This window comes from Acinonyx jubatus, chromosome D3, assembly GCF_027475565.1.
Source record: "Acinonyx jubatus isolate Ajub_Pintada_27869175 chromosome D3, VMU_Ajub_asm_v1.0, whole genome shotgun sequence".
Classification (NCBI taxonomy): Eukaryota; Metazoa; Chordata; class Mammalia; order Carnivora; family Felidae; genus Acinonyx; species Acinonyx jubatus.
The window spans coordinates 68,791,167-68,814,409 of record NC_069392.1 but is presented as its reverse complement, the minus strand read 5'-3'; the positions used below and the strand labels follow the sequence as shown (position 1 = coordinate 68,814,409).

The window sequence follows — 23,243 nt, the reverse complement described above, 5'->3', positions numbered from 1 at the left end:
ACTAGAAACCTTAAAATTACACTATGTTGCTCACATTATACCTCTTAGGGCAACGTGGGTTAAGATTGACCTGGGGAGACCCAACTGGTACCTGGGGTAGGGGTGGGGGTTATGGCATGGCCTAAGATGCTGGAAAGTAATAGGCTTGGTTTTTAACAAGCCATTTAAGAATAAACCTCTTAGAAATGATAGCACGGTCCGTAATCACCCGGGCCATACTGTGGGAAGACGCTCTCGTCTAGGAGGAGGAAACAATGACTTAATTTCCTTGAAAAGCCCCAAAGATCGAAAGTTCGGCCCATCAAGGCTCCCGCAGTAACCCAGCGGCCTCCTGGCACTGGAAGTCTGGCCAGCCAGGCGTGGGAAGGCCCTGCCCGGAGGGAGGAGCGCTCCCGGGTCGCTCAGGGAAGGCCCAGAAGCCACGCGGCTCAGCAAACCACCCCCACGGCTGGATAGGAGGACACTTCACTGGCCCCTCCTCCGATGACTCTCCCTAGGCCCTTACCCTGAAAGAAGGTAATCTCGTTCTCAACCCGGGGAAACAACGCCCACCGTGCACACGACTACCCCACTCCAAGGCCGCTGACACAGTGCCCTAAAAGACCCGACCCTTGTGGGCAAGTGGGACGAGGAGAAAGGAAGAAACCTAGCTGTGCGCGGCAGCTGCACGCGCCTGCGCGAAAACCCCTGCACGGCCCCAGTGTCAGCCTGTTACAGCGCCTTCGTCCCTCCTACTTTTCCCCGCCCCCTCCTGGGTACGTCACAATGAGTGACGTGTAAAGCGAATAATCACAGTCCCTCTCCTCGTGAGCCAGTAGAGACAGGGGAGGGAGGGGAGGGGGGAGGGGAGAGGACGGAAGGAAAAGGCTTCGGGGACTGGCTTGTCCCGGTCACCCAATCAGAGAGCTCTGGGGAGGAGTGGGGCGGGGCCCGAGAAGACGGTGGGGGAGTGGGGCTAGGGAAAGGCATTAGAAGGCTGCGGGGAGCAGAGGGCGGGCTCCCAGAGATTAAAAGCAGCCAATCAGAGCTCGCCGGCTTCTTTCGGAGAGCGGCGTGGGGCGTCGCCGCCGCCGCGCGCGCCGGGGGCTGGTTAAGGCCATGAAACAAAAGAAACCCTGAGAGGGGAGCCGCTGCCACCTCCAGCAGCCCGCCCCGCTGCCGTCCCCACCCACCCACCTAGTTACCTACCTCTGCCTCCTTCCTCTGCCCCTCCACCCCGCCCTCTCCAGTCTCCGGGCGGCCCTGGCGCTCCTCGGCCCGGGTCGCCAGCCCCGCCGCCTCCCCAGAGGAAAGGTGTTTGCGCGCTGAGCAGGGCCCGAGCCCTGTCCGCCATGGGGCTCGCCGCCCGCCGCGCCTGACCCGGCCGCTGCCGCCGCCGCCGCCGCCATTGACAGCGCGCCGCCGCGATGCCGAGCGGCAGCTCCGCGGCCCTGGCCCTGGCGGCGGCCCCGGCCCCCCTGCCGCAGCCGCAGCCGCCGCCGCCGCCGCCGCTGCCGCCGCCCGCGGGCGGCCCGGAGCTGGAGGGGGACGGGCTCCTGCTGAGGGAGCGCCTGGCCGCGCTAGGCCTCGAAGACCCCAGCCCGGCGGAGCCCGGCACCCCGGCGCTTCGGGCCGCGGCGGCGGCGGCGCAGGGCCAGGCCCGGCGGGCGGCGGGGCTGTCTCCGGAGGAGCGGGCTCCGCCCGGCCGGCCCGGGGCCCCGGAGGCGGCCGAGCTGGAGCTGGAGGAGGACGAGGAGGAGGAGGAGGAGGGGGAGGAAGCGGAGCTGGACGGAGACTTGCTGGAGGAGGAGCTGGAGGAGGCAGAGGAGGAGGACCGACAGTCGCTGCTGCTGCTGTCGCCGCCCGCGACCGCCACCTCCCAGACCCAGCCGATCCCGGGCGGGTCCCTGGGGTCGGTGCTGCTGCCCGCCGCCGGCTTCGATGCCCGGGAGGCGGCCGCGGCGGCCGCGGCGGCGGGGGTGCTCTACGGAGGGGACGATGCCCAGGGCATGATGGCGGCGATGCTGTCCCACGCCTACGGCCCCGGCGGCTGCGGGGCGGCGGCGGCGGCCGCCCTAAACGGGGAGCAGGCGGCCCTGCTCCGGAGGAAGAGCGTCAACACCACCGAGTGCGTCCCGGTGCCCAGCTCCGAGCATGTCGCCGAGATTGTCGGTCGCCAGGGTGAGTGCGGCGGGGAGGAGGGGAGTCCAGCTGGGCATGGCCCCGGGCGTGGGTGGGGGAGCCGAAAGAGGCGAGCTCCCGGCTGCAACATTGAACCCGGCGAGTCCCCCAAATCCGTCGCGAAGGGGTCTGCGAGGAACCGTGGGTAGATAAGATGAGAAGGTGGGTCACCTTGCGAAAACCCACGGCATTCCGCTCGTTTTGCATGGTGAAAGGTGTTAAGTTTCTCGAGGCACCCAGTCCGGTGGTGTTCACTTAACTCGGGCTGTATTCGTGGAACACCAGGCTGGCGTGGCACCAGAAACCTCAGTGAGGTGGTAAAAGGTAGGGTCGGTGGTGGATTCGGTGTTGTGCACGGAAAGCTGCGAGATTGCAAGTTTGCGCAGCCGACAGTACCCAGCTCACCTTAGGGAGCAGCTTGTTCAGACGAAGAAATTGACAGGAATGGAGGCTTTGTACAAGAGCTCAGTCGAGAGGGAAGGGGATGTTCAAGTGGTGGGTAATGCCGTCACCCCCCTCCACCCCTCCGCTATTCAGAAACTTAGCTTTTGAAGAGCAGCCTAACTCTGTTGATCTTTTTGTATTCCCTTTGATACATTTTAACTCTCGAAATGCCACATTGGCTGTCTTTTAGAACTACTCTAGTGGACACGATGAAGAGAAAATGGACAGTAAGGTAATTGAGTTAAGGAACTCTATGCGATTATACAGTTTTCAGTAAATTCTCCTCACTTGCCAGCACACCAGCACTGCAGACAGACTCCTCCCACATTGTTCAGACAAAGGACCTATGTCTCAGATTCCAGGAGTAGATTTGTGAAGGTGGGGGAAGGGGATGCCCAGAGTACCTCTGTAACCGACATTTTTAGGGAAGGTCCTCTGCTCTTTAGTATAGCTTCCCCCCAGCCCCTCCCCCCCAATACTAAAGGAGTAAATACTACCCCAGCTGCCTTGTTTCAATATAGTTTAGCCTGGTTGATGCATGTCTCTTTACTGTTAGGTTGAGAGCATTGTTGGGGTCAAATAAAGAGAAATAATGGCGCTGCTGCTTAAATGATCTCATCTTTCCCAAGTGGTCTAAAGTACACATAAATAAGAGGTCTGTGGAAATGGTGGTTTCAAATGTCAGAGTTGGCTCATTTCTTACCTCTCGGATTTTAATAAGAAAAACCCGTCTGAAATCTGGATAAAGGAGATAGCTTATTTCAGACTGCCTGATGACTAGTACTTTAAAGGCACTGTTCGAAGCTGGTACCATTCAATTGAGAATTTATTCCTATAGTTTGGTAAATAAGATTCAGATGCCTTGTTTTTGTTTTGTTTTGTCTTGTTTGGATGGGCTTGGGGGGCTTTTTTGTTCTTTGTTTTGCCATACTTAAGATACTAATCTAGGAGAGCGCTGTTTCACCTTACATAGAATAAAACTGTAACATCTCAATTTATAAATCCAAAATGAGTTGGCCATTCAATTAAGTACATCAAGGAATTGCTATGTTCAAGCTTCTGTTTTGCCAGGTGAGGGTTTATGGCAGTTGGGAATGTGAGGTTGATTCAGACAAACTTGCTGCCCTTAACCTAGGAGTCTAATAAACAGTGGAATGGCACTAACATGTCGTTTAATGGCACTCACTGTAGTGAGTGTGTGACAAACAGACATGGCTTGTGAGAACATCAACCCTGTAGGGACTTGGAGAATGGATGGGACTTAAATGGAGATGAAGAAGGAGAAGGACTGAGGAACAATGTGAGGAAAGGTGTGGAGGAATAATCTCTAAGTATGATTAGAAAGTTTTGGGGGTTTTGTTTTTGTTTTTGTTTTTGATACTTGGGGTCTTAAAAGGAGTGTGGCGAAAAGAGGCTGGGAAGGTGTCTATTCAGGCCAAAGTACGAAAAACTAAATGCTATACTAGGATTGCACTGCCTGAGCACAAGTTGCTTCAGTGTGCTTACAGTTTAGGATAACAAAAGAAAAGAACATTTACATTATTTGCCAGTTTGACTAAGGACAAGATAATGATATCTTTTGTATATTTAAATACAAACTTTTGTCCTTTTCTATATTTAAAGCACGAAAAAATGATCCCTAATTGCACAGACTGTTGTCTTTATACAAATCCATTATTTAAAAGTAAACTGAATTCATTCTGAGTTTTTATTTTGTACCATCTCCTGAATTACAGCAAATGAGATAAAATCTTTAGTTTTTCTGGGCTGTGCTCATTGGTTAATAAGGAAATATGGTTCTATTTATGTCTTAGGACATGGAGACAAATTGCTGCCTATTCTCTTGCACTTAATATTTCCCAGAGCTGACAGTCCTGTTAAAAGGATGTCATCATCCGCTATCTTATCTTAAGAGCAGAAAGTCTTGTCCCCCTTTTCCTGTTCTGAACCACGCACCTAGTGGATCATTGACCCCTTCCCCACCTCCACCTGGCAGCCAGCACCATAACAAAACCTGTAAAGTGTGTTCCCACTCCCACCAGGAACAAGGCAACTTCTAATGTTTGCATCCTTCTATAGGGTGGTAATTTCTCTTTTCTCCAAACGAATAAATGGGGCAAATCACTTAATTTACTCGTCTGCTTTGGATGAACTAAACTTTCATTCTTAAGGATTATCCATTCCTGCCATTTTATTCATTACCTAAAGTCGTAATTTTCTGTTTGTCATCTCTTAATTGGTTTTGGAAATAAATATGACACAGATGGAGACATTTCTGACTTCAGCTCTGAAGCAAAGGGTAGGACAAATGGAATTCTGAGTCATATAGACTAGAACTCATGTAGATGGCCTCTGGTTCCAGTATCTTTAAAAAAAAAAAAAAACAACCCACTGCTTTTGATAGTGATGAAAGTTGTCAGTGTTGACCTCATATTTGCACTCCCATATTTGCAAATGTTAAATTGGCCCCATTTTTTTAAGATTTGCATCTCATATTGAAACCAACAATACTGTAAAATAAAGCCATGAGCTAAATAAAGGGGCTTTTTGATAAGCACTGAAGTTTTAGAATATGGGCTAGAGATTAAACCTGACAATAGACTTGGGGAGCCTGGGTGGCTCAGTCAGTTAAGTGTCTGACTCTTGATTTAGGCTCAGGTCATGATCTCACACAGTTTGTGGGATCAAGCCCCACATCAGGCTCCATGCTGACAGTGCAGAGCCTGCTTGGCCTTCTCTCTCTCCGTTTCTTTCTGCCCCTTCCCCCGTTCATGTGTGTGTGTGTGTGTGTGTGTGTGTGTGTGCGCGCGCACGCGCGTGTCTGTGTGTTTGTGTCTCAAAAATAAATGAAGTAAACTTAAAAAAAAAAAAAACCTGACAACAGACTTAAATCTTAAACTTTTGTTGAACATAGTACCCACAAGACACATTCGCAGTGGTTAATATGAGGTTTAATGTACAGCCATTGATGTCCAGTTAGGTTAAAAAGTGAGTTAAAATAAACTCTATACCCATTCTTAACTACATTATAAGTAAATATTGAATGTCATATATTCAGTTGTCTTATAAATTTGTAACATAGGGGGTGTATGTTACTGTTTAAGCTTAACATGGGTCTTCATCTATTTTCAATAGTGACTTTATATGTATGTTGTTCTCTTGCCTCATAGCCTGGAAGAGTTGTCTCCAGCTTTTTTTGATTGTACATCCTGTCAAAAAAATTAATCTTGTACTTCCAAAGTTTGTATATTTATGTATGAATGATATGTATCTGATATATACTATAAAAACATGTAAAAAATTTAAAGAATGAGGTAACAGTGGAAATTGGAGTTCTATTTTTTTTGTGTCTACACTCTAGTGGGCTCTCTACCTTTGGCTGTCACTGAGCTAGACCCCTTCGGACATTGTTTTCTTCTTTATTGAGCTACTCTGTCTCCACTGATTTCCCAGTGGTTATTTGTGTGGTCACTTTTAAAATAATGAATATGTTACATTGTTTCAATATCTCATAAACACATCCTTATGACAATTTTCCCCATTTCATTAGGGTAGAACCACTCTTAGGTTTTAACATAATTGAAATAAGGTATATGCTTATTTGTGTATGTTTGTTCAAAAGAAAAAGAGAAACTTAGGTCATGCCATACATAAATTCCCTATTCAAGAAGAAATACACATTTCTTGAGGAGAAACTGTTTCAGAACAACGCTAAAGTACATTATCTTTTTCTTTTAAGGAGTAGGGGGGATTATTGGCCTTCTCTTTGCCAGGTACCATAATCCTTCTAGGCCATTATCCCCATTTTATGGGTGTAGAAACTGAAGCTCCAAGAGATAACTTGCTCCAAGAAAAAAAAGTGGAACTTGGATTTGGACCAGTTTGTTTGACATCAAAGATTAAGTTGCTGCCTCTGTATTCAAGCATCCTGCACAGGAAGGTTAATGATATTTGAGTTAATTTCTTCCCTAATCTTTGGGATACTGTGTTTCTAGTATAGATAACTTCAAATATCCTCACTCTCCAAATTAATTTACTTAATGAAATTTTGATGTCTCTGCTACCCAGAAGGCACAGTTATCATTCTAATATTCTCCTTCTCATATGCCTAACTAAAAATTCACTATTATTTATAGTTCAGAAAGTTAATTTGTGTTATATACCTACTAGCTTTACAAAGCTTATATTGTAACTTCTAGGCTTTAAAATTTAAATTTAGTTGATAATAGTTTGTTAGCTCTGGGACCATTGGGAAAGGTTCAATTATTGTTTTGCAAATGGGTGGGGAATCTACTGCCTTTTCTTCCTGGCTCATTCAGCTAATGAACTATTTGGATTCACTAGGAGGAAATGGAAAATAAGGTGGTAATACAAGGGTGTATTTTCTACCCCCTGGTTACCAACAATCTAAAAATGATCCAGGGAGTCAAGTATACGGGAACTGTTACTCTGTTAGAGATTCCTATTTAGGAAAATTTTCAACAAAGTTTATGGGTTGGAATTCTATGTAGCTCTTCTTATATCTTAAGTTTTCAAGGAAAGATAGTATTTAGTTATAAGATAGTGCTTAATATTTTGTGGATTTGGTTTTGAATGAATTTGATATTTGTACAGATTGAAAGATTTGATACTTTTGCCTTAAACCGAATACAAAAATGTTCAGAATATATGTTTTAATATAAAAAACTACCCAAATTCCCTCAACAGTCTCTGCTCAGCTGTGGTATATTGGAAAGAGTCTACAATCAGAAATTAAAATTTCTAAATTTGATTACTCTGTGCCAGTAACTCACTTTGTGATCTTGGACAAGTCACTTAAGCTCCCTAGGCTTCAGATACCTCTTCAGCCGGATGTAACCTTATCGATAATACCTCTAGAAACTGAATGATACAAATAAATGGAAACACATGAAACTTTAAGCGATAAGTACATACTGTTTTTGTTGAGTTAAATCTGAAATTAAGTCGAACCACTTTTTAATCTCATTTACCTTTCTTGGCTTTAGCAGTTTCACACATTATATTCTTCTAACGTGTAACAACTAGAACCATCTGATGTCTGAATGCCTTCTGGCTACACGGCACTTCTGTCTGGATAGATTTGAATTATGTTGTGATGACAACGAACCCCAGCATCTCAGTATTAAAACAATAAAGGGTAATTTCTTATCCGCAGGGGCTCTGCTCATTTCAGTTATTCAGGGACACGGGCCAGTGCAGTGGCCACCATCTCAAGTGTTAGCTGGTCTTCCCATGTGCCAACGGAATAAGAGACAGTAGCATAGGACATGCTGGTCTTTAAATGTTAGACCCGGAAGTAATAATTACATCTCCTGTTTTGTTAATCAGAATAAGTCATGGGGCCACACCTAACTTCAAGTAGGTAAGAAGGTCCATTACAACCATGTGCCCACAGAAGAGAGCCAGAATATTACTGAACAGCTATAGTGACTACCACAGTATTATTTTATGATCAAAGGGATTGTTACAGAATTTTTAATGTAATTTAGGCCATGTAGAATTTTTGAAGTTGAACTCCAAATGAAAAAAATAAGTAACAATGTTCATAAGAGACTAAATAGGTAAGTGTATTTGCAGTTTAAAACCTCCTTTAGGAAACTCCAGGTAGATTATGGAAGATCTATTTTAAAACCCCATTGATCTTCAGGTAATTCCAAAGTGATAGTTTTTTTATTATTATTATTATTATTATTATTATTAAACTATATCTTAATACCTCCCAGATGGCTTTTAGACCATAATTTCTGAGTTTACTTTTAACTTTTTTCCCCATGCCACCATTAGCTACCATATGGACATTTTTAAAGATTAAATATGATATTTAAGCTTTTAAAATAATTTTCTAGTATTAGTATTACCAAGTCCAACTATACTACATTGAATATATGCACAGCCTAGTGCCATTTGGACAGTTCGAGTCTTTATTCTATGATTGAGCACTGCATAACATTAGAACCTCTTCCATGCCAGTGTTTGGGATTTAAGAACAATTCATGTGGGCATGGTTTGTTGCCTTTGTCCAGTAAGCAAAAATTACAATTCATTATATGCAGAGAATCCTGATTTGACTACAAATAAAGTACCATGGAATAATAAGATTGGCCTTGAAATTATAAAGACAGTCCTTTAATGAAAACTGCAGGTGTAGTTCAAGATTAGCGTGAAGTAGTTGATCTTTTGGACACCATTGGAGGAGTGTAGGGAGGGAATAGTTCCAGAAGGGTTGCTATTATTAACAGTATTTACATTTCAGGCTGACCTTTTTATTACTGTCCCTTTTTCCTTACCACTCATCTTCCCTTTGACATACCTTCTCCCTTGCCATCAGTACCATTTTAATGTACTGTAGGAAAGGACATTGGAACTTGGGAGTTTAGAAAAAAACTTGTTAAAGACTTGGTTTCACCATTTGTTGCCTGTGACCTTGGACAAATCACTTAACCTTACTGAGCATTTCTTGTGGGGAAAAAAACCTGTTCCAATGACTTGTTCTTCCTGGCCCCTTCCATCCCCCACTTGTTGTTGGGATCAAGTTTGAGAAGATGTCATTAGTACAGATTCATAGCACAATTGAAAGTACAGACATAATAAATTATATATGAGGCAGGGTAAAGTTTATAAATCTTCTGCTAGATTTGTACTCTGAGCACATACTACGTTGAAACTGAAAATTGTCACTTTAGTAAGTTTTTCCCAGGGTATACCACTAACTAAATGGTCCACAGTATATATATTTTTTTAAGTTTACAAATGAATCTGATTATTATATGGTACCCAAATAGAAGTAATTCTAAGGTTTCTATTAACATCCTCTAAAGCGCATGATCCTAATTTTAAAATCCCCAGTTAGGAGAATTGTTCTAGCTTTCTTCTCTAATTTACACCCTTATCTAGGTGTTTCAGCTTTGGTGAAAGGCTAAATATGAGCCTTTTTTTTTTTTTTTTATTAAGTATTTCAGTTCTCTTGTCTAAGTGAAAAAAGAAGGGGAATTTTAGATTTTGTTTAACTCCTTAAGAATCTACTAGAAAAATAAGTTAGGTTGAGAGAATGGTGTATTTTAGGAGTTATTAGTTCATAATTTTGGGCAATTCTAGGCTTCGGTTTTCTTCATGTATAAAATGAGGTTGAATTAGATTATTTCTTAGTGCTCTCACATTCTGATTTTTGTCCAAAAAGAGTCCCTACAATCATGCAAAAGTATACCAGATTTCAGATTCCCAGTTAGATTGACTTCAACATATCCCCTCCAAGTTCAGTAAAGTTGATAATATTTCAGCATGCTTTATATAATCAAAATGTTAAGTTTTATCTTCAGGAGATAAATCCTTTAAGTGTTTTCAACTTCCTATAGAAAATTGATTCAAAGTCAAACAACTTTTTTTTTTTTTTTTTTAATTATAAACCTTCAAGTGTGTGAGACAGTGTATCGTCTCATTTGATCCATTCTTATTTCCACCATACAGATAAGGAAACAGATCTATGGGGATATAAGTAACTTACCCAGGGTCTCAATCTCATGGAATTGGAGACTTAAACACTGCTATCTCAGTAAGTGGTAGAACAAGCAGACAAAAAGATCAGCAAAGATACAGAAGGTTTGAATACTGTCTACAATATAAGAAGAGAGACTGATATCTGTACATGAACATGTGTAGACATCAGATCATTCTGGTGCTTGAAACTGATACAAGTCAGTGAGGGCAGCACTGAATCTTGGTCATCTTTGCATCCTTGATAAAGTACCCAAAGCAAGGTAGATGCTTGTGATGTTTATTGTATTTAACTGGATTGTTGGATTAGACTTGCCATTTTACTATTCCTGTTTTAATTTCCATATTGTGGTAATTGGGGTTTTCTTCCCTCTTGCTTTTATCCCCAACCCTTTATGTAAGGAGCCAGTCAACCTGAACTTAATTTGGAGCTTTGTTTTATGGCCAGTAGCAGCCTTCTTGATTTAAGGCATTAAAAGTCAATAATAACAAAACTAAAATCACAATAATGAAGCTGTTTGAAGTGCTGACAGAATGATATCTACAGTGAGACTGTATTCACAAAAAATTTGAGGATTTTGACTAGAAGAGCTACAAGGACACTTCACTTGAACTCTAGAAAGGAAAGCATTTATGATACTGTGCATTTATGAATAGTTTGCATTGCTGATCTAAACAATGTAACTGTTGGGTTAAGTTAGTATGCATAAGAAACACTCTCTTATTGGGATTTAGCTGATATCCATCAATCTTTGAAAACATAATACCGAAATTGAGTTCCTGTAAAGTTAAAGGAGCTTTTGAATAGTGTGTCTGGACTATCCCTCAAGGAATAGGATCCCCTCTTAATTCTAATATATCATGAAACATGAAATAATATGTTCCTCCGGTGCTTTTAGAAAAAAGTAGTATGGAGTCATAAGAGGCATGTGGGGTTGTTAAGACAACGTGGGTTTGAGATCTGACTTTCCCGCTGGGAGATCTTGAGCAGTTCAGGTTCTTTCCTGCCCTTCTTAAAGCACTGGTATGATGATTAAATGGGAATAAATCTAGACAAGTTTGGAAAACTGAAAAGTGTGCTACAGATTTTTATTTTATCATTATTATTTCAGGAAATACTTGAAGAGTGGTTGGGCATGGTTGGGTAGTCTTGTAAGTTACCCTTTACTGGGGAGCCAGGGTGGGGTCAGTAGGTTAGGCGTCTGACTTCAGCTCAGGTCATGATCTCACAGTTCATTTCATGGGTTCGAGCCCCGCATCAGGCTCAATGCTCTCAGCAGAGCCCACTTAAGATCTTCTGTCCTCTTCTCTCTCTGCCCCTCCCTCCCTCACATATGTGTGTGCTCTTTCTCTCTCAAAAATAAATACTTAAAAAAAAAGTTACCCTTTACAGAGCCACCTACTTGAAAAACGGGCATTGTAATAAGCATTTTTAATACATGATTTCATTTAATCCTTGTAAGAACCAAGTGGGAAAAGTATCTTTAATCGTAGTTCCTCACCCATGAAGGAAAGATAAAGGTTTACTGACCTGCTAAAGTTCACAAAGCTGGTTAGTGATCATCCGAAGTCAATGTTCCCAACCATTATTACTCAACCTACTTTTCCTTGAGGAAAGGAAGAAAAGATATATGTGTATGAAATAAGGTAGTATCTGATTGTCCCAAGTTCTTTTACGACTTTAAAAAAGAAACAGTGACTTTTTCCTAGGAGAAGAGGGACTTGGTCAAAAATGTAAGCATCAGAAAGGACCTAGAGGTTGAATGACCTGACATTGAAACCAGGAGTAGAAACGGGGTGGGGGGGGGGGGGGAGAAACTGGTGATAGACTTAAGACCCAGGCCTTCAGATGATCAGTATTTTGCTTCTTACATTGTTTCCTTTAAACTATGCCTTGGAAGATTCATATGTGGTAGCAGTAATAATGAGTCTGCACCTTTACTAATAGCACCTTGTACTATTTTGAGTTCATAGAGCCAGCCTTCACATGTACAGCCTCATCTTCCAAACGGCCATGGTTGTTACTCAGAAGCTATAAGGTGTGGAGCAGAAGTACTATGGGTTTTCCACATTATTTAGGGAAGTATCTGAGCAGAGACAGAAGAGGAACAGGAGGAACAGGGCATGTTTAGGAGATGATAAAGTCTAGAAGAAGCTGGGTTATGGCTACTCGATGGGAGAGAAGTGGGGGAGGGGGGCAGCGGGTGGTTTTAATGTCAGGCCAAGGAGTTCTAATTTTCTCAAAGGTAAAAGAGCTACTCACAGAGTTTCATTCCCCCTCCTTATCTGTGTGTCTGTGTGTCTGTCTGTCTATCTCTTTATAAATGTTTATTTGTTCTGAGAGAGAGTGAGAGCCTGCAAGCAAGGGAGGGGCAGAGAGAGAGAGAATGAGAATCCCAAGCAGGCTCAGCACTGTCAATGCAGAGCCACCCAACTGAGCCATGCAGGCGCCCTACCACCACCACGACTTATTTAAAGTGTGTGTGTGTGTGTGTGTGTGTGTGTGTGTGTGTACTACACCGATATCCTAGTAGGATTCTTTTCCCTTAAAACAACACTCTTGGGGAGAAGTTTTGAATAAAGGTACATGCCAAGGATGACCCAAAGTGGATATATACACATAATGCAATTTTGGTGTTTAGCTTTCTCAAGTCACCTTAAGTTAAGGTATGTGTAGCTAATTTATGAAGTGAATGGAAAATACAATGAACTTCTAGAAAACAAAATACTCTGTGAAAAATCAGCAACAGCTCACATAACATTTGGGGCTTGTTTCTTTAAAAAAAAGAAGAAGAAGGAAAGAAAAAAAAATGGGCATGTGGTGGCTCAGTAGGTTAAGTGTCCAACTCTGTTGATTTCGGCTCAGGTCATGATCTCACAGTTCCTGAGATCAAGCCCCTCATGGAGTCCTCTTGGGATTCTCTCTCTGTCCCTCCCCCATGCGCATGTTTATGCTCTCTCTCTCTCTCTCTCCCTCCCTCCCTCCCTCCCTCCCTCCCTTCCTCCCTCCTACTCCTCCTCTCTCATAATAACTAAACATTAAAAAAAAAAAAAAGATTCTTTGCCCCTACAAGATGGAATTTAAACCCCTTGCTGTCATTGAAGATGTGTCCACCTTTCACTGTGTGTGGTAACTTTGGTAGCATTAGAAATCTATGGCAGATAGTAAGCAAAATTAAAGAACAGAGAAAGATTTCTGGATTGAGCCTTCCATTTTCCTTCCAGCTCCTAGAGTCCACCTACAGTGTCCTGCCAGAAGGCCTCCCTAGGCAGTTCACAGTGGGGACTGTTGGCTTGTTCGCAGGCTATCCAGAGCACATCACCTCTCTCTACTACTTTCAGTTAAACTTTTCTTTGATAACCCCCACCCCACCCCCACTAAAAGAACATTTGGCATTGCAGCCCTTCTTACACATGTTGTACTGAAATATTTGGAACATGTTGAGTTTCATTATTGTTTTTAATTTTAATTGTTGTTTTTAATGTTGATTACCGCCTATTAAATTGATACTGCAACCCCAGGTTTGAGAAACCCCGAACATCCATCGCTTCAGTTCTTTTTCTTCCTTTTAATTCCTCTCCCAGCAATGAGAGAGAGACGGGTCCCTCTTAACTGCTGAGGCCTCTGGCAGGAGAGGTTCTCTTTACTCTGCAGAAGCAAGGCGGGACCGGACCTCTGCTCACCAGGGAGCAAGAAGGCCATGAATCGGGCCACAGCTCCAGGGTTTTAAGGCAAACCCAGCCCCAGCCAAGTGATATAGATAGAAAGGGGAAATGAGTTCTTATACTAGGGCTAGATTGGAGACTTTTTCATGTGGGGGATTTACTTCCAAATCAAAACAGAATTACAACTATAAAACTGTGCTATCCTAGTTCTTAACATTCTACACATTCTACATCTACACGTTCTACATCTACACATTCCGGTACAAAGCTTGACATCTGTTCTTTTTATCAGTAGCTGTAAGAAGACCATGGTTAGACCTCACCTCTTAGAATTAAAAAGCCTTGTTCAGATTTCAGGTTATGAAATCATTTACCCTGCAGTTCATACAATTTAAAATAATGTCAGTACTAGCCAAAAGTCTAATGAATATATATGCTAAGTCCAGTAAAATGTGTCATTTCTTTATATTTTAAAAAACTTTTCTGGCTTACTCATACTTCTTGGAAAAAACTAATGCATTTGTACGGTTCAAAATTATTAAAATAATAAAGAGTGTGGAGGAAAATTAAGGCTCCCTTCTACCCTGTCCCCCTAAGTGAACCAGTTTTATGATTGCATTGTATTCCATTATATAGCTGTACTGGCCTCATGCTAATATAATTAAGTAATATAATACAAAGGTCATTTTATACCTGTGCAAGTATTTCTGCAGGATCAGTTCTATGAGTGGGACTGTAGGAGCAGAAGGATCCATGCAGTTGTAATTTTGATAAATAATACAAACTGCCCTTGGGCAGTTCATACTCCCAGCAACTAAATATAAAGGTCCTTTTCCCTGTTCTTAGTAGCACTGTTTTTGATACTTGTTTTGATATTTGATATTCTTATAGGTGGAAAAAGACCCTTCAGTTCACATGGAAATGGGAATTTTCATGTTGCGTAGCCATTTGTAGATTTCCTTTTCTGTGAACAGTTTCTTTTATTTTTTTTAAATTAGGTTTTGGTGTTCTGATACGTAGGGCAGGTATATGTATGTATGTATGTAAGAGAGAGAAATTAGCCATTTGTAGTATAAGTTGTAAATAATTATTTCTTTAAATTATTTTTGGTGACTTTTGCCATGCAGCAGATTTTTTAAGTGTAATCTAATTTATCTGTACTTTTATGGCCTCTGAATTTTATGCCACTCCGAGATTATAAATTCTTCAATGATTTTTTAAATATCTTAGACTTTGCAAATAGAAACTTAATCTAAAATACTCTAAAAACCTTTGACCTCCTTCACCTATAAAATAATAAAACAAGTTTGTTTTTTCTTTAGTTTGTGTTGCCTATTTAGAAGTCTCCCTAGTCAGATTGTCCCCAACTTTGTCATATATATACATGTGTGTGTGTGTGTATATATATATATATATATATATATATATATACACACACACACACATGTATATATATTCATTCCTAGAAATCATGTGTTGGTTGTTTGAACCTCAGTGTATATGTTCCTATAGAAACAACATTATGATTGATGAGGTTTCCCGTAGTCCTAATCCAAATTGAGGCTATTGTGTTAAAACTGTCTTAGAAAATTTAGGAGAGAGAAGAAATACATTCTTTTATTTTTGTTGGCAGTGGCTTAGAGGAGCTGGGCTTTGCTACCTTCCCATTACCTCCTCTGACCTGGAAGACCTAAATAAGTACACAGTCCTTTGGGGCAGGATAGGCCTATCTGACTCCCCTATCTCAGAAGTGGTCCCTACTCAAAATATTTGTCTTCAGTCCTCCAGAGCCAGTTATTAAACACCTCTTTGTTAGTACCGGCCTTAGGCCAGATAGCATTCTGGGTACCTTTAGGCATATTTTCTTCCTACTAGGTATTAAAAAGTGTTGTATCATGTGACTGATGGTTGCTTCTAGTCTTAAAAGTATTTATTTGGAGAAGTTTACTTAATTCAATTTTCTAGTGGTCAGTATTAGTAAGGATTGAGAGGAACTAACCTCAAACTCTTTGGTTATTTCTCTCTTTGTCCTTAATAGAAATTCCCAGTGTTTTTCTGCAGGATGAACAGGACCCTCTTTGTTAGAAATGTGATTCCAGCAGACTGCCTTCTTGTTAAATTGTAGCCCAGAGTATCTGAATAATAACAATAACTCCCCTGGATGTATAATGTGAACAGTTAGTTATTTGTTCACATCACAGCCTTTTAGAATTCTTAGATAGCTCTCCATCAGTCACATATTGGCCAATGGAAAGTGCTCTCGGTTCACAGCCCTAAGCAACATCTTTTGTGCTGAAAGAGGGAGTCTTCTGAAGATTCAGTCTATATAAAAAAATAGATATGGAAGTTTTATTGCTCGTGTCTTCTAATTCACTCTCTATTGTGGAGCAAAAGCAGTAGCATTGCCTTATAGTCAAAAGTAACACTATCAACTCAATCTTCTTGTAGTTCTCACTATCAACACAATCTTCTTGTAGTTCTTTATAAATGTAAATTTACAGCAGCACTATTTATTCATTCATCCATTCATTTGAGAGAGAGAGAGCATGTACAAGCAAGGGAGAGGGGCAGAGGGAGAGAGAGAATCCCAAGCAGGCTCCGTGCCCAGCACAGAGCCCAATGCGGGACTTCATCCCACAACCGTGAGATCATGACCTGAGCCAAAATCAAGAGTTCAACGCTTAACCAACCAAGCCACCTAGGCACCCCTACAGCAGCAGTCTTTGTAGTTAAAACTTTTGAGTTTTACAGTAGCATAAATTCAACTCATTGAAGTAATTTCTTGATTGCCCCCAAGCCACCTCCTCCCCTTGACCCTTCTTACCTTATCCAGTTACTGCACTAAATGCTTTCCTTGCAGTTTTGCTTTTAGCCCCTCCCTGCCAAATCGTCTCAAATGAGTATCTCTGAATTAGAGTAATCTTGACTCTCAAAGTGTTTTTATGATAGGCACCTAGGATCCAGCAGTGAGAAAACAAGCCATTTCTTTGTAAGTTTTACAGTTTGTTGAAAGGGGGAATAGGTGTGGGTTAAGTTCCAAAAATCCAATGGTAGGTTGAAGAAAGTTGTGTTGCATATGTTACAATTGAAGTTAGCATAATCAGTTCCCTTCAACAAAGTTGCGTTAGCAATGTGGGGCTAGAAGATGAAAGTCTTGAAAAGCTCAGCAAAAAACAACCTTACATTCAAAGCAATATGTATAAGAAAGGCCCAGTGTTTATAAAGGAAACCAATCTTTGTTTCAACATGTGCTGTATGGGCGCCCTAAAGGTATATACTTCTAGTCAACCATCCAGTGGTTTGGGAATGCTTATGCTTAGAAGGGTACACAAAGCAGTCCTGAGGGATAGGAACCTTTGTAGAGGATGAGGCATCTAAACTAAAATATGAAGGCCAGCAGGAATTAAAAAGCAAGCAGAGGTGGGAGTAAAGAGGCAAGGACAAAGGAACATTCTAGTCACAGAAGCAAGGGAGCATGGGTAAGGAGTTTAATACGGTAAGAGCACACTGCAGAGTTACACAAGTGAGGAAGGAGAAAAAGCAAGTGGTAAAGAGATAGATCTAGAGAGAGGTAATTGGTTCCCAGGTAAAGAGGAGCCTTGTGTGCCAAATTGCTTGGACTTTATCCTTGTGGTAAAAGGGAGCCATTAAAGCACTTTATGCAAAGAAGTGATCATGTGATCTGTGCTTTATTTAGAAACCATCATTTGATTAAAATGAATACGGCCAATGGGTTGGAGTGAGGTGGGACTGGAGGCAGGGAGACTTGGGGGAGGAGGAGCTTTTACAGTTAGCAGATTAGAAATGATATATGTAAAGACTCAGTTTGTATGTGTTATGAATTCATTGGGGGCAAAAAAGGGAGGAAAGATTTAAGAAAAAGACCACCCCCAAAGTGTGACATGTGTCTTTAAGAGCACCTGGCCTCAGGGTACCTGGGTTTCTCAGCCAGTGACTCTTCATTTTGTTTCAGGTCATGATCCCAAGGGTCAAGCCCCGCCCGCGTCAGGGTCTGTGTAGAGCATGGAGCCTGCTTGGGATTCTCTTTTCCTCTTTCTCTCTCCCTCTCTCCCCTATTTGCACTCTCTCTCTCTCTCTAAAAAAAAACAAACAAAAAAAACCTGTCCTCTTCATTTTGAGGAACCTAGATAACATAATATATTCATGAGAACAGATGTATTCTAGCAAGCTTCATGGTAAGATCTTTGAAAACTATAACCCCATGGCTCAGTTGTCCATTTAACACTTTAAGTTACACTTTGAAGCCCTCTAATCTCATGTAGTTGGTTCTGGTAATAGGTGATTGCTCTAAAAAGTCAATTAAAAAATTAATGGATTGTTATGTATGTGCATCTCCAATATTTTATTTTAATTTAAATGCATTTAGGATTTGGGGCCAAAACCTTTCATTTGAGAGTGGGTCTGCCAATCTGAGTAGTCTTTTAATAAAATCCATCCAGTGCCCATATTCCATACAATTTCCAATATGTTTCTTTTGAATTTAGCAAGAACTTTACAGTGAGTGCAGCATCATTCTGTGTTAGTTTTTTACCCCAGGCCTTTACAGTCATCTCACTCATGCATAATTCACCCTTCTCTTCTTTAAGCTACATATATTTATTGAGACTTTCAAAAATAATCATCTTAATTTTCATACAAGTACAGTGTCTTTTTGCATTCATGTTTCACTGGTTTGTGTCATAGTTAATTGAGTTAGTGCTTGCGTACAACTAGAATAAGCAGTTATGGGGATACCTTACTTAGTAAGCCTCACATTCAACTGATGGCAGCAGATGTGAGACAGCCTTTGGGCCATGAGCATTTTGCTCATCAGGTGAGTTTACAGAGGAAAGAGTAATGTTAAAAGATGACAATTAAGTGGAAAGCTGTTAAAGAACTTCTGTTTTATAGTATAGTTGTATGAAATTTGAGATTCTCGACAGACAAAAAGACCATAGATTTTAAGTTAGACTGGGTTTAACCGTTTTCCTGAGCTTCGTTTTCCTTATCAATAAAAGTGTAATAATCAAGTTCTTAGGGTTCTTGTATAGATTGAATGAGACAGTAGATGGTCAGTGTCTTACATATGCATTAGTGGTTTTTTCTTTGCCACCAACATCCTGCAAGCGAGCTAAGTATTACCGTTCTGAAAGTCAGACCTGCTTGTGGTCTAGCTTGCCCGTACAGAGGATTTCGTGCATCATTTGCAGTGACTGATAACAAGAGAAAGGAAACAATTAGCATGACTTCTAAGATCTCCTGGTAGAGGCACCGCCTCTTCCTAAGTGAAAGACCAGGACACAAGTATACCGGAGGACCAGGGAGCATTTGTGGAGTTAGGAAAGCTTTCTCATCTAGTGATAAGTTTTTATGATGAAGAAAAACTAAAATTAAAACAACAACAGCAACAACAACAACAAAAATGCAGCTGTCCAGAAGCAGACATTTGGCTTGCACGGAGCTTTCTGTGATTTGTCTTTATCAATATCATTGACATAAATGTTGATTCTTATGAAATATGTTCTTTCTAACAGGTTGTAAAATTAAAGCACTGAGAGCCAAGACAAACACATATATCAAGACACCTGTTCGTGGTGAGGAGCCCATTTTTGTTGTCACTGGACGGAAAGAAGATGTTGCCATGGCCAAAAGAGAGATTCTCTCAGCTGCAGAGCACTTCTCCATGATTCGTGCATCTCGAAACAAAAATGGCCCTGCCCTGGGAGGATTGTCGTGTAGTCCAAATCTGCCCGGTCAAACCACGGTTCAAGTGAGGGTCCCCTATCGTGTCGTGGGATTGGTAGTTGGACCGAAAGGAGCAACTATTAAAAGAATTCAGCAGCAGACCCACACGTACATAGTAACTCCAAGCAGAGATAAGGAGCCTGTCTTTGAAGTGACAGGGATGCCCGAAAATGTCGACCGAGCACGAGAAGAAATAGAAATGCATATTGCCATGCGTACAGGAAACTATATTGAGCTCAACGAAGAGAATGATTTCCATTACAACGGTACCGACGTAAGCTTTGAAGGTGGCACTCTTGGCTCCGCGTGGCTCTCCTCCAATCCGGTTCCTCCTAGCCGCGCAAGAATGATCTCCAATTACCGAAACGATAGTTCCAGTTCTCTGGGAAGCGGCTCCACAGATTCCTACTTTGGAAGCAATAGGCTGGCTGACTTTAGTCCAACGAGCCCATTTAGCACAGGGAACTTTTGGTTTGGAGATACACTACCATCTGTAGGCTCAGAAGATCTTGCGGTTGATTCTCCTGCCTTTGACTCTTTACCAACATCTGCTCAAACTATCTGGACCCCCTTTGAACCAGTTAACCCACTCTCTGGCTTTGGGAGTGATCCTTCTGGTAACATGAAGACTCAGCGTAGAGGAAGTCAGCCATCTACTCCTCGTCTGTCTCCTACGTTTCCCGAGAGCATTGAACACCCACTTGCTCGGAGGGTTAGGAGCGACCCACCTAGTACAGGCAACCATGTCGGCCTTCCAATATACATCCCTGCTTTTTCTAATGGTACCAATAGTTACTCTTCTTCCAATGGTGGTTCCACCTCTAGCTCACCTCCAGAATCGAGACGAAAGCACGATTGTGTGATTTGCTTTGAGAATGAAGTTATTGCTGCCCTAGTTCCATGTGGCCACAACCTCTTCTGCATGGAATGTGCCAACAAGATCTGTGAAAAGAGAACGCCATCATGTCCAGTTTGCCAGACAGCTGTTACTCAGGCAATCCAGATTCACTCTTAACTATATATATATACATAAATACTATATCTCTATATGGACTCGTAAAGGCATGGGTATAATGGTACCCCCAGTAAACTTCCTAATGAATTCTTATGACTGTTATCAGGCTTTATTGGGATTAGGCTAAAGTTGTTAGTAAACTTATAAAAGGCTGCTATGGTAACACTAAACCTAAGTGGTCTCTTGTCTATTAGTTTGGTTTGAATTATTAATACTATCCTGTAGACCCAGAGACATAGCTTGTATAAGAATTGCTAAAACTGAAGTTCAGCTTGGCTGAGTGAAGATAATCATAGGTTGTGTGGCCTATGAGAAAAGTATATACGTCTAGATTTCAAAACAGTGGGTCCCAAAGCCTAACCACATTAAGAGTTTATGGAGGGTACTTGGCATTACAGATGATTCAGACACTTCCAGTGCTGCCTTCTTTACACTGCCAGTTTTGACAAAACAGGTTCGTTTTTTATTTTACAACAACTTATGCCTAATTCTGCAGGATTGCAAGTAACTTTTTAATGCATTGTGATTACTTATTGGTAATAATAGGGCTGATGGCAGTTTACTCGATCACTGGTTATAATTTGGGACAAAAACTGCCACATTGACCTTCATCTCGCCCAGAATGCTCACGGCTGGTATGATCATTGGATCAGGAATGCAGTTGTGTCGATTGTGAATTCCTACCCATTGCCTCCCTCGGTGAATGTGGAAATGACCACCTGGGTTTTCCCATTTCGGGAAGGGCTTTGGGATGCACCTATATTGGCTAATAATTGAGGATGCGAACATTCCATTCATTAGTCTGATCAAGCTGTTGATTAATTTTTAGACTATAGATCAAAATGTGAAACATTTTATGTTCAATCCATATTTGTCTTGCACATTATAAATATATTTTTATTTTTTAGTAATTTAGGGGAGGGGAGGGAGAGAGGGATAATAATGCCCTTAGCATAATTTACAAAAGCAGCTGTGATGACCTTCAATCAGTTTACTTCATTTCAAAACTATTTCCAATCACGAGGAAAGATTTCTTTAAGATACACTTTTACATTTCACCTGTGGATGTCTGTAACTTCATCCTCAGTATGTTCCCAAATCTGTGCTGGCATTGAAAGGACAAAAACAATATACTGGTGGGTTTTTCTACTAATTATTTTTTGAAGCATTATTTTCCCAACACAAAAGAGCTTTTTTTCTCAATATAACAAAAATTGAAAATCCTATGTGTATTGAATAGTAAATAGACAAATTTTATTTTTTATTTCCACTTGAAGAGTTACATTTCGTATAAAAGTTTACAAATAACGGTTTTTATTTTGATTTTTTCAGTATAAAAATTGCCTTGATGGCATATTATGATGTAATGCTAACTGCTTGTAGGATAGTTAAATGTCAGTATTGAAACCTAATCTTTAGCTGCCGTCTTGTAGATACGAACGAATGTTCACCAAGCATGTATTTTGTATTTTGTTGCATCGTACACTGCAACTAATAAGCCAAGGAATCGACATATATTAGGTGCGTGTACTGTTTCTAAAAACCACAAACTAAGAATGATAAATTATCAATATAGTTTAGTATTTGCTAATTTTACTACACTCTTTTGTTATGTATATGTAGGGAAGTCATAGGGATTATAAATTCAATTTGAGTAAAGTTTAAAACCATATATTTTATGATAAAGGGCCTTTAACTTAAGATGGCCAAAGCACTGATATTATATATTTGCTGTAAAGAGAATTATAAGAGTTTTATTTTTCTGATATTAAAAGTTACTTAATAAAGACTTGTTTCCATTAACTTGAATGTATTCTCCCTGGTGTTTTTCATGCCATCATTAGTTTAGACTGGAGGATAGCCATTTACCAAAACTGAACATGTCTGTTACAGAACTGCCCCTCTCACACGCCAGCTACCTGTGTTCCTTCTTGCAGTGGTTTTTGTTAGTGTGTTCTTAGTGTTAAATGTGTCACTTGGGCTCCTACCCAAATTTAGCTTTTCCCTTAAATGAGTGTTACATTATAGTAAAATTAGAGATTTAGCTAGTGTTAGATTGGTTGCTTGTTTGTGTAGTTGACCACAAGTACATTAGACAAAACAGTAAATGACTTTTTATACACTGACGTTAACTAAAATCCTGAATCCATTTAGGCTCTATTCAGTTTCTATCCTTTGTTACGGGTTTTTATCTTTTTATCACTAAATCTAGAAAAACAATTTCTTTCTAATACGAAGGTAACAAGTTTTTAACTTTCAGTTGCTTAGTACCTTCTGAAAGGTTTGTGGTTGATAAAAATATTACTCCACTAATGAAACAATTTGATACTGATTAAATTGTTGCCATTTGTTACAAAACAAAAATAAAGACCTTTCTAAGGTGTTTTAAAGAAACCAAAATTCTGTTCATTCTTAGATTGCACAGCCATAGTAAGTCCTTCCATACTAGGTGTTGGACAAATTCTGAGGCTGTGCTAGGAGACTGGAAAACATAGATTTGACGATGGGTAAGATCGCTGCCCTGGAATTACTTTGCTAATTTTAGGATTAATCTCTACAAGGGCGAAGTTTTGGGGTGTGTTACAGTGCCAGGTTCTGTCCCCCCGATTCGCAGTTTTCCTTTTCTGCCATTTCAGTGACCCACGGTCAGCTGCTGTTGGTCTGGAGACAGACACCCGACTTCATCTCGTCACGTAGGCAT

At 41.2% G+C, this 23,243-nt stretch overlaps 1 protein-coding gene across 1 annotated transcript; it reads left to right on the top strand.

Annotated features, from left to right (window-relative positions):
- The first annotated feature begins 1,100 nt into the window (after nt 1–1,100).
- On the top strand, nt 1,101–22,351 carry MEX3C (mex-3 RNA binding family member C). The gene is made up of 2 exons (XM_053205683.1): nt 1,101–2,160; nt 19,317–22,351. Exons 1-2 carry the CDS (start codon nt 1,407–1,409, stop codon nt 20,540–20,542), a joined length of 1,980 nt encoding a protein of 659 aa, XP_053061658.1. The 5' UTR covers nt 1,101–1,406; the 3' UTR covers nt 20,543–22,351.
- Nucleotides 22,352–23,243: the final 892 nt, after the last annotated feature.

Bases quoted from the DNA above. Each gene is read 5' to 3' on its own strand.
- MEX3C (XM_053205683.1), top strand. From the start codon at position 1,407: ATGCCGAGCGGCAGCTCCGCGGCCCTGGCCCTGGCGGCGGCCCCGGCC. The intron at 2,161-19,316 runs GTGAGTGCGGCG...TCTTTCTAACAG, and splicing joins CGAGATTGTCGGTCGCCAGG to GTTGTAAAATTAAAGCACTG.